At 43.0% G+C, this 12094-nt stretch overlaps 1 protein-coding gene across 7 annotated transcripts in view; it reads left to right on the forward strand.

Annotated features, from left to right (window-relative positions):
* The window catches only part of GABRB3 (gamma-aminobutyric acid type A receptor beta3 subunit), a 242150-nt gene that overhangs the window by 211550 nt on the left and 18506 nt on the right, over nt 1-12094 (forward strand). For all 7 annotated transcript variants that reach the window (XM_025390621.1, XM_025390622.1, XM_025390620.1 and 4 more), the window contains 2 exons: nt 4298-4450; nt 10851-11095. In XM_025390621.1, the coding sequence (XP_025246406.1) occupies nt 4298-4450; nt 10851-11095 (398 nt within the window). The remainder of the gene's footprint in view (nt 1-4297; nt 4451-10850; nt 11096-12094) is intronic.

Raw genomic sequence — 12094 nt, forward strand, 5'->3', positions numbered from 1 at the left:
TTTCGCCAAGCTGGAGTGCAGTAGCTCTATCTCGGCTCACTGCAACCTCTGCCTCCCAGGTTCAAGCGATCTCTTGCCTCAGCTTCCTAAGTAGCTGGGATTACAGGCATACACCACCACACCCAGCTAATTTTTGTATTATTAGTAGAGACGGGATTTTACCATGTTGGCCAAGATGGTCTCGATCTCCTGACCTCGCGATCCACCCACTTCGGCCTCCCAAAGGCATTTTACTTTTAACAAATAGAATGTATTTGCTAAATAAATACAAAAGAAAATGGTATATTTTCTTAATTCCAAATTCTGTGTCAATGAGTATCTTGGTGAATTTCCAGAGATGAATGTGTTTTTGAAATCAGTTTCGTATTCTCTTCCTCAAGATCCCTAATGATCTTCCAAGTGTTTGTTTGACTGTACGGTCATGGCATTGCATGGGTGTCAATATTGGTTTCTACTGCCCACAGTTTCCCTGAAGATGTACTTTGGAAAATGTTTAAGAAAGTTGACTTGGCAAATGGAAAGTTGGAGGATATAGTAAATTGCATTATCATTCAAAAATATTTGCTGCTCTTCTCTGGGGGAGGATTAAACGTTCCCATTCTCCTGACATAACAGTTGGCGATGAGACTTGCTCTGGCCACAGAAATATGACGGGAAGTGTGTACAGCCCTTCTACCACAGAGGCCAACAGAGTTGCAAACAGAGGGAGCTAAGTGGATATATTGTTTATAAGAAAAATTTCTGTTACAAACTACAGAGATTTGGGCGCTATTTGTTACTGTAGCATAAGCCAACATGTCCTGACTGATACAGAGACTGTTCCATGTATGGTGGATTATAGTAAGATGTACTTGAAGCAAAGAGAAGCAAATAAGTGCTAAGAAAGGTCTGAGGTTGCCATGAAATTGCAAATTAAGAGCCAGTATTGAAGTTACTTCAGTAAAGATATTGAAGTTGCCATGGGATTTCAAGCTACAATTCAATAACGATGTTGAGCATTTTGTGTATTAAGCTCAACTAAAGATTCACATAGAGAAACTAAATACTCCTATTTTCATTCATTCAGCATTCAGAAGTATTTATTCAGAACCTATGATGGTTTTGACATTTACCTAGGCATTGTAGTATATGAAAAAAATTACCTCACAGATTCTACCCTGGGGACTGTATGGCTTATTAAGGAAGATCTTCCCTTGGTAAATGTTTATAATTATAATAATATGAATAATGAGAAAAAAAATTCAAGAGGAAGGAGGAAAAAGAAAGGATTCATGGAAGATGGGGCTTTGACCAAGACCTTGAGGTATGGATAAGGAAAGACACGTCTTCAAAACCGGGATGTGAGTCAGCAGAGGCAGGAAATAGAGACGAATATTTTGAGGCAGTGAGAACCTCTTTGACTGAAAAAATGTGATGCTTAAAGCAGAAACATGGTGGAAAAGAAAACTGAAGTTAAATTGGGAAAAGATGGAGAAACTAAAATTCCTGGATGCGTGTTTTGATGTTTGTGGGAAGCAATGAGCCGTAGAAGGTTTTGAGTGTGGCATGACAGTGAGCATCGTTTCCGTGTTTCCTGAATGTGCCCAAGTTGCACAAGGCCCAGAACCGGGAGGGCGAGGCCCGCGAGAAGGGTCTGGCCCCCGCGCGTGGTGCATCATGCCCATGATCCGCATTTACAAGAAAAGGAGTCTAAAAACAACAGAACTGTGTGAAATGTGGTATGAAGGGAAGCCTCATTCTACTGATGGTGTTGGAGAAACCGGTTTGCTGTTTGTGGAACCAAAATCCATGTATGTTTTCACCTCATGTCAAACACTGAAATAACTGCCACCCCTCAAAATAGATTTGCAGATAGATCTGTATTGTGAACTTACCGAAGGCTAAACGCAAGTTTTAACAGTCACGAGGGAAAAAGTGAAATGGATAGATGTAATTGCATACAAAAAGTTAGGGATCTGTATGTCCTCCACTCAAAGCTGTTACAAGCTTTACAAACTGACAACTGGGAAAATGCTTGCAGAGAATACAAGCAAGGATTAGCATATAAAGTGTTTCAATGAAAAGGTAAAAACCATCAGAGGAAAGAGAAATGAGAAAAATAAATGAGTAATCAGATAATTTATAAGATTAAATACAGAGAACACACAAACATTTAGGAAGTATTCAATTTTTTAAAAAGTCGTTGAAAGCACAAGATTTTCCCAAGGGGTTTAGCAAAGCCTGTTTATAAGAGACAATGTATGAGATTGTCGTATTTGCGAGGTGCACTAGGTACTTTTATTAATCTGCTGATAGTGGCAGTGGCATACCTTGGTGTGATACATTTGCAAAGTAATTTGACAATATTTATCAAAAGCTTTAAACCTTGGCCTACCAGTCCCTCCTTTGGCATATTCATCCTCAAGAAATAAGTCTCAATGTAGAAAAATAGCTCTGCACAAATATATCCTTAAGAGTACTATTTATAGTTTTATAAAAATTGAAAACACCTAAATCTACAGGAATTTATATTTATAGAGTCCTTGTGTCGATATTTGATGGATCATTAGGAAGAAACGAAAATTGTGTTTACAAATAATTTGTAGCGACTCTAAAAAATTGTATGCTATGATGACATGGGATATATGCATTTGATCAGAGCTGTGTATGAGAAATTCTACACAGACACACACAAAGACTGGAGGAAATTTCCGAGACTGTCAGCCTTGAAGAGCTGGGTATGTTTGGTGATTTCTTTTCTCTTTTATATAATCCTGGCTGCAAATGTGGTTGATGCTAAAGGTGGGAGGCCTGGAGATAAAATCGTTCATCTCCTGCATAATGGTAATAGTCATACGAGTGAATCAGACTGCCAAAGAGAAGAATCTAGGGACAGACACAGAAAGGGACGTGGAATAAAGTCTGAAGAATGCATATACTTAGGGGCAGGAGGAGAATAGGAGCCTGCCAGGCTTGGAGTAGGAGGAGATCAGGAAAGGTGAGGCCTCTTAGAGTTTAGGGTGTGGGCGGCTTCAGAAAGAAGGCACCTGCCAGTGTCGGGGAGCAGTTGGAGGAGCTGATTAGAGAGGGTCATTGGGTTCTCACTGGCGGGCTCTCAGGCAGCTCCGTCAGAATCCAGACAACAAGGAGCGGGAGGATTGGAACTGAGAAAGTGGCCTGTTGAAACAAACAAGGGGAAACAAAGGCCACACTTGCCTTGCTCTAAGAAAAACAAAATAGGCCAGGTGCAGTGGCTCGCACCTGTAATCCCAGAACTTTGAGAGGCCGAGGCAGGCGGATCACAAGGTCAGGAGTTCAAGACCAGCCTGGCCAATGTGGTGAAACCCTGTCTCTGCTAAAAATACCAAAAACAAACAAACAAACAAACAACAACAACAACAAAACTAGCCGGGCGTGGTGGCGGGCACCTGTAGTCCCAGCTACTTGGGAGGCTGAGGCAGGAGAATCGCTTGAACCAGGGTGGAGGTTTTAGTGAGCCGAGATCATGCCACTGCAGTCCAGCCAGGGCGACAGAGCGAGACTCCATCTCAAAAAAACAAAAGGAAAGAAAAACGAAATAAGAGAGAAAAGGCAAATACAGTGCTGAATGTGGCAGGATATTTTCTCACTCTGTCCTGGTGGTGTGGTAGAATTCCAAAGTGTGTCGAGTGGAATGTTCACATCCGAGAATTAATACTGGGACTCATGGACAAGAAAGCAGATGGGCGCTCCTTCGAGCTCTCGTTAACGCCTTTTCTGTGGCCGAAGCGGAAGCCCTCAGTGTGCACCGCGGCTTTCTCCGGGGCTGGACTTGCTTCGCTGCCTCTCTTGTTCTTAGCGTGCCCCTGAGCTAGCCCAGTCACTCTAGGGACCATGCCTCCAACATCTGTGTTCAGGGCTGAACTCCAGGTGGGCTGAAAGGACAACTGGTCAAAGCCTTTCTTGCCCAGTAAAGCCTTGAGCCACATCTCCCCTGTCTACAAGGAAGAAGGGAATAGTCATCCATTAAAGAACAAACAAGACATTTGGCATTATTCTGGATTCTAAGCTAAAAACTTCTAAGTTTTTCCAGGTTCTCAGCTGAGTATGTAGCCTCAGAAGAGCATCCTCATCACTATCTTATAAATAGACTGAAAAGCACCCCCCTCCTGATTCTTCTATAAATACCTCTAGCAGATAGAAGCAAACTGCTTGGTGGTGGACCACCCCTTCATTCACAGACTTTTCCGTTGCATGTTGTTGACCTGTGGAAGTCAAAGCAAATCTTTAGTCTGCTGTGTCGTTCCTCTGGTGTAATATCCTTGTCTGTTTCCCGTAGGTGCCTATCCTCGACTGTCACTGAGCTTTCGGTTGAAGAGGAACATTGGATACTTCATTCTTCAGACGTACATGCCCTCTATACTGATAACGATTCTGTCATGGGTGTCCTTCTGGATCAATTATGATGCATCTGCCGCTAGAGTCGCCCTCGGTATGTGCTATTTTTAAGTGATATTTAAATGTAAAGTAACCGTATCATTACAGGATTCAGACAGTTCAAAGGCTGTAGTTCAACTACCATTTTTTGACATCGTGACACAAGCGTTGCCCATATAGTCACTTTTTATCTTGAAACACTAATTTCACGCACGATTCCCTTGATGTGTTAATTTAATTATAAGGCTCAAATGTGAATTTTCATGCCCATGAAAGGGAAAATATGCTTGCAGAATATTTGCATGATAAAACTAGTTTTGACACTAATTTTAAAGCAAGGATTAACATCTCCTGTTCAAAATTATTCCATGGCCCAGAAAGAAGACTTGATTAATTGTGCATTCTTCTTTTATAAGTCAGAAAAATAGTCAAATATTACAGCATAGAATTGGAATTGCACCATGTAATGAGCACTAAAATGTAGAATTCAATTCTGAATGGTTCCCAAAGGCTCTGGTGATCTTTTCTGACCGTTGGTTATTTGACAACTGGATTATTAGCTGATGTACAATATGTACTATAGGTTCCAATATTATTTTTAGCATTTTGGTTATTAAGGGAAGGCTTGTATTTTCAGAAACATTATTCTCTACTCAGCTGATTAATATGAAACGGCATAGACAAAATAATTATTTAAATACATTTACATAAGTACAGAGCTGTTGGGCAATCTTCTGTCCATCCCTTTGGGTGGGGTTGAATTTATTTCCTGAAAGTGAAAGTCAATAGTACTTATAAAAATTGATGGAAAAGAATTATCAACGCATTATCTGGCAAAACGCCTTACAAAAAAACATAAGAATTCAGGGTTCCAGTTATCCCTTCTTTCCTGTTCTTTTCTTTTTTTTTGAGACAGGGTCTCACTCTGTCACCCAAGCTGGAGTGCAGTGGCACAATTATGATTACGGCTCACTGCAGCCTCAACCTCCTGAACTCAAGTGATCCTCTCAACTCTACCTCCTGGATACGGGGGACAACAGACACACACACCACCACACTTGGCTAATGTTTTAATTTTTTGTAGAGATGGAGTTTCGCCATGTCTCCCAGACTGGTCTTGAACTCTTGGCCTCAAGCCATCTGCCCACCTTAGCCTCCCAGAGTACGAGGATTATAGGCGTGAGCCACCACACCCAGCCCTTTTTCTGTTTACCAACTTTTCCCAGGACTTTAAGTTGAATAACATGTTTTCTTTTCTAATAAAATGTGAGTACATGTGTGTATATGCATGACAAACATGTGACTTGCATAGTTGTAATCAAGGTTAGATTTATTTCCCAGGAAATAACACATAACTATGACTTGAGAAAATCAGGTAGCTCTTCCTAAGGGTGTTAAGTGGATTAAAAAACCACTCTATGAAGAGTAAAGCTGCAAAAAACTGAAAGTGCTGTTTTAATTGTTATGTATTTCTAATAGGTATCATAAACACAGTTCTCTTTAAAAAAAAAAAAAAAAGTCTCCAGGACTTTCTACAGCCTGCAGATCTTCCCCAGTCATGTCAGTCTTTATGTAGCTCTTACTTTAAAAATATATATATGTTTTACTAGATTACTCTTTGTTAAACTCTTTTCTCTTTTCACTTGGAAAATTCAGAGATACAATACATGTGTAGGGGCAGATCTAAATTATGCAGAGCTGTTAGCGTATACAATTTCAAGCACCCCCTTTTAAGAAAAATAATATGAAATATACAAATGCAAAGTTGCTGGGACCCCTCTGCAAGCCTAGAAAAGGCCTATGAAAGTGGAGACCGAGCTGAAGCTGACATTTCACCGCTTTGCCGTGAATCTGCTGCAGAGAATTTGCCAGTCACTGCGATAATTAGTGAAATATGAGTACCAAGGAGCCATGATTATCTGACATCACAAGGGGTGGGGTGTACTGAAAATGTGCATATCTGAATTTCCTAGCCATCACAGATTCTGTCCCTCCCTAATTGTAAAGTGTTGCCTTCTATAGTGTTAAACCATTAGTACCCTGAAAGTGAGTTCCATTTAACCCAGTTTCATTAAGGTATATGAAAGTAGATTCCACACTTTTTCTTCATGACACAGCATTTTTAATATAAACCAGTCGGGCCTCTGTGGCTTTGCTGGGATGAAGGCATGGGCTGGCTAGGGTTGCTGAGGCTTCAACATTGGAGGATTGACACTTGTGCTCTGGGAGGCAGGCATGAGAGCCAGAGTGAAGGGGATATTCATTAGAGTTAGCGTGACCCCGAGGTCAAGAGGGCAGCTGTGATCTTAGGGCTGTGGGTCTGGCCAGACAAGAACCCAACAGATCCAGCTCTCAGAGTATGACACCTGCACGTGCATTCCCTCTGTCCCTTCTGCCAATACAAGACTTGAGTCCAGATCTGCAGTCACTGGGAAACGTCAGTTGGCGAATTCAGACAATTATGACGCAGTGTCAGGAGCACTGAATGACGTCATCATCATCAATACCACAGCCAGGATAATAAAGGCTGAAAATTACCACATAGTTGGGCGCCACTTTCTCTGCTAAGGCCATTCACGTAGTCATCTGTCCTGGAGAAGATTCCAGCAGGGTACGGAGGATTATCGCCCCAGTTTTACAGAGCATGAAAATGAGATGCAGAGAAGCTCAGTAGCTGGTACAAAGTCATGTAATTACCAAGTTTCAGAAGAAAGATTTCAATCCAGTTAGTCTAACTTCCAGACCTTCTCCCTTAACTGCTACATATAATTCCTGAAGTGTCAATAAAACTGCAGTAAAGAGTTACTTGGTCTGCTATGTTATAAAAGCCATGGATTTTTTTAAGAAAAGAAAAAAGCTAACCAAATGTTATTATGAACTCTTATTATTGTGGAATCCCTCATAACTGTTAAGATGCTACTGAGCTCCATAGGCTACAGCTATAGTTTGGAGAGCTTTCATTGGAGAAATCCCCCTTCTTCCCACCCCTTCCCAAGCACCTCGTCTTGTAGCACAGCTTTGAAATGCTCATGGTGCTTTTTGCATTCATCCGAAGGGGCTGCACTGTGATCAATACGCATGGCTTCTAAATGCATGATAAAGGTGCAGCCTCTGCACAGACAGGGTGGGCGGGGCTCAGCAGAGGCCTCTGTGGAGGGCTCACCCTTGGGCTCTGGGCACTATTGGACCCGGACTCAACGCGGGAGGGACTCAGGGCCTGTTCCGCTGGCTCTTCCGACAGCCGTGCTCCTCGACTGCTCTGTGGGCTTCAGTATGATATGCTTCTGCTGCCCAGGGTCTGACCGTCAGATACGTTGAACTGTTTGCGTTAACGACCACCAAACTTTAAAGTGGGAAGTTGTCATTAGATGGCCTCCCTGAAAACCCTTGGTGAATACTGGTTGGTGTCCCTTATCCAAAATGCCTGGTACCAGAAGTGTTTTGAAAATCAGATTTTTTTCTAATTTTGGAGTATCTGCATTATACTTAGAGTTTGAGCATCTCTAATCCAAAAATTCAAAATCTGAAATGCTCCAATTAGCATTTCCTTTGAGCACCATACAGGCACTCAAAACGGTCCAGATTTTGGAACATTTCAGATTTTGGATTTTTAGGTGAGGGATGCTCAATCTGCAAAAGTACTGGTACTTCTAAAGGTAAAAATGTATACTGATAAAATTTAGGCCAGATTATTTTTTTCATGAGGAGGAGAAACAAAATATTGTGATTAAACAATGCAAAGAAATTATATTTTATTTCGTATTCATTTTTATAAATACAACTTTCAAATACAATATTTCATACACAATCTAAATGACAAATAAATTGAGGCTGGCAATTTATAGAAAGACTTACAAGCCTAGTGAATGTACAAAACAACACGAAAGCCACCACCCAGCCATTTTCTGTACCGCAGCTGGATGATTTGCCTTTAGAGAGCAGAAGGTCAAGGCAAGGCCAGGAAACCTAGAGACTACCGAAGAATGATGTTTCTGTAATGATGATACTCATATGATCATTTGTTGTTAGTGTTAACAGTGCCAGTTACTATTTATTGGCACATCAGAGCTTTTCAGACATTGCCATCAGATTTCCAGCAGCTCCAAATGATGGCTACAGACCCACAGAGGCAGAGCAGGGCTTTGGGTGTGGGCCGTGTGGCTCTCCGTTACAGGCTGTGGACCACCACAATACACCACCATCCACGGTCTCCTACATAGGAGGTAAAGCAACAGAAGGAGTTAGTAAATGCGTTGGCCTCTTAAGCTAAGAACTCATGTGGCATGTGGGTCCAAACTAGAAAGACCCGAGCAGTCACTGCGAATCTTTTTGTCAGGGATTCCTGAGCCTGTGCTGATGGGCCTGGGTCCGGGGTCCTAGCCCAGGTCCCGCTGGGGCTCATTTACCAGGCTGAGTACCTGTGGGATGTGCTGGCTGCACCTATTCCTGTGTGCTTTCAGCCCATTGTCTGGGACATCTGCTGAGGCCTGTGTCATACATGTCCATTCAAAATAGCCAGCAGGAAAGCCGTGACTAAAGCAAAGTGCTCGGTCTTCCCAAATCCACGTTGAAGGGGGAACCACGGTAGCGGCAACAACGTTACAAACTTTTGGAATAATGGTGAGAATGCCTAATTTTGTAGCATTTGCACAGTGTTTTCACATTTATTTGTAAACAGTAATTATCCCATTGCCATTTTCAATTTTAAAAAGTCCCCAGGTGCACATGAATGTGATGTTAAAAGAGAATCTTAAAATACTCTGACATCTTGGATTTCGGTACATTCCATCAGCAACCATGGTTTGCAGTTCTATGTAAAAAGAGTTCCTCAACTCTTCAGTTCTCTTCTTAGCTTTTAGTAGCAGTTCAGAGCTCAGTGGAGGGAGCGCTTGTGTTGGAGATGGAAGACTGGGCTATCTAGCCTGCTCTCCAGCTCATTCCCAGGCCAGCTGAGCTCTGCAGTCTCGAGTTTCTCCCTGTGGGTCTCGAGATGCTGCCTCCTAGGATGGGAAATCAGAGGGGGATGAAATTGGAATGCTTAGTAAATTCAAACCCTGCCCTGGAGGGCTGGGCTGGGACCATGTACAGAATGGCCTGGGCTGCATCCCAGAGTACATATCCTGACAGTGCTGAACTGTAGGGCTGGCACTGCCTCTTGGCCTCAGTGATGTCATGTAGGTTTTGGGTGACTGAGGATGAAGGATTATGGTTAGAGTGGCTCCTTTTAAAGTCTCATTTTTGAGGAAAGCCTGAGAAAGTAATGCAGAGAAACCTGTTCACTTTATTGGGTCCTGAAAGCCACGTCTTCACATTCAGTGGCATCAGTTGCATGGGTAGAAAAGAGCTCAGCCCTCAAAGCTGTCTTGCATCCTTGAGACGTATTAATATTTCAAAAATACAGTCTCCAAGACAGCATGTCAGCTGCAGTACTAACATCCCACCCTACCGCATGGGAATGATCCGTGCCTTTCCTGTGAGCGCAGCTTAGCTTACCTCAACAAGCTCTGGGCACGTCACTCACTTGCCTCCCGGTGTCTGTGGCCTTGGATGATTCAGTGTGGAATGTTGTCTATTGCTATAGGAGGGAGAATTGCACAATTTGGTCCTTACATGGTTCTAGACTACATTGAGCTCTGTTTGGGAAACAATGAGATCATTCATACAATACTATGTAAAGAGTTCAACGTAACGACTTTTAAAAAAAGGATCTGACGAGTTGCCCCGGAGTATGGTGGGATTCTATAAGATGAATGAAATCACTAACCCTTAACTTGAGCAAACATTTCCTAAGCAGCTTCTGTACAGATTCTTTCTTAGTTGAGGAGGGAAGTTGCTCTGTGAGATCATCTTCCCTGAGAAGAATAGCTCAGCTATTTCTTTCTCTTTGAGCTCAGGGCTGGATCTCATGGCTAATAATTTTAAAAATCATTGCCTCATTCCTCTCGCTTCCAATATTGTAGTAGGAATTATTTTCTTCTCACAGGCTGTCTCACTGAGCTCTCGCTCATAGCCTTGCCTCTGCAGCCACGGACCCCTCAAATTCTTTCTTTTTCCTGGAGGTTTCTCATCATTTATGCTAAATTCTGGGTTTCTTTTTATTTTTTCCAGCATTCGTAAAAACCACATTCTTTTCTTCTGCTCTCCATATCTCTTCTTCTGCTCTCAAAATTCCATCCTGTGTGATAGCAAGGTGCAGTGGGCAGGGGTTGGGTGGGGGAGGGAGATGCCCTGCACAGCTTCACTTCCCCAGAGTACAGATGTCAGCTCGCTGTTCTGAGCGGTGACGCGTGGCCCCGATGACACGATGTATGCTCTGTTGCATTCCAGTCACCCCGCTGTATTCGACCCATCATCTCCGACTACTTAAAGCTATTTGAGAAAACGTAAAAGAACAGTGAACAGTGAAGACCAGTGTGGCAAAGCTGCAGCCTCTCACCACTTTGTTTCTTTTCTAGGGATCACAACTGTGCTGACAATGACAACCATCAACACCCACCTTCGGGAGACCTTGCCCAAAATCCCCTACGTCAAAGCCATCGACATGTACCTTATGGGCTGCTTCGTCTTTGTGTTCCTGGCCCTTCTGGAGTACGCCTTTGTCAACTACATCTTCTTTGGAAGAGGCCCTCAAAGGCAGAAGAAGCTTGCGGAAAAGACAGCCAAGGCAAAGAATGACCGTTCAAAGAGCGAAAGCAACCGGGTAGGCTCTCCACCGCCTTGACCCCACCTGGGCCCTGCAGCTCAGCAGCTACTGCATTTACCTGCATGATCTTTCCTTGTTTTTTCCCCAGTAGTGTATGTCAAGCCACACACCCTTCTCGTACATGTGATATAGTCCTTATGACATGGTGCCCAGCTGTTTTTTATTCAGACCAGTCCAGTGGAGTTCTGGCCATCTAGCTAGGACTGGCCAGAGTTGACTGAAACCAGTGGATGTAGGCTTACACACAAAGAACCATTGGCCTGGCCAACGAAATTCACTTTTGGTGTTTCCGTGCACATTGACCCTGGTCCAGTTGCTTTTTGCCCAGGTAATGCATTCCCCAACGGGTCGCTTCCATTATTCCAGTCTACCCTCAGGTAATGCATTCCCCAACAGTCGCTTCCATTATTCCAGTCTACCCTCAGGTAATGCATTCCCCAACAGTCGCTTCCATTATTCCAGTCTACCCTCAGGGCACAGACCTAGGCCTTCTTCCTCTCACCAATAAGCCCCTTAAAACAGCAACTATCTGGATGGACAGCCTATTGAGAAGTGGAGCTCATTCTTGAATTTGGGTGAGGGCATTTGAACTGGGGCTGGTTAATCTCTGGCCTGGTGTTGAACACAAGGGAGAGGGTCAACATGGAGCTGGCAGTGAAAGACTCCCTTGCCCTTTCTGAATTCTCCACTTACAGAAGTAACAGGGCGCCATGGTTTTTCAATATACTTGCATGAGCTTTGAGTAGGACTTGGGCAGACTTGATGATCATAATCTGAAATATTTCCTCGTGCAAGTTACCGGGTTTCCTATAAAACCAACATTAGTGTTGATGCTGGAGAAGCCAAAATCATCTATAGTTTCCTACAAAGAGAACAAAACCTGTGGGTCTGGAATGAATGAAACGCTGGGGTGGAGTGTGTGAATCTGATCTGTAGAAGCGTTTTTCCAAAATGTTTCAATATTCCTTTAGTTGTAAAATTATCAGTTTGAGGATC

This window comes from Theropithecus gelada, chromosome 7a (assembly GCF_003255815.1).
Source record: "Theropithecus gelada isolate Dixy chromosome 7a, Tgel_1.0, whole genome shotgun sequence".
In the NCBI taxonomy this organism is placed as follows: Eukaryota; Metazoa; Chordata; class Mammalia; order Primates; family Cercopithecidae; genus Theropithecus; species Theropithecus gelada.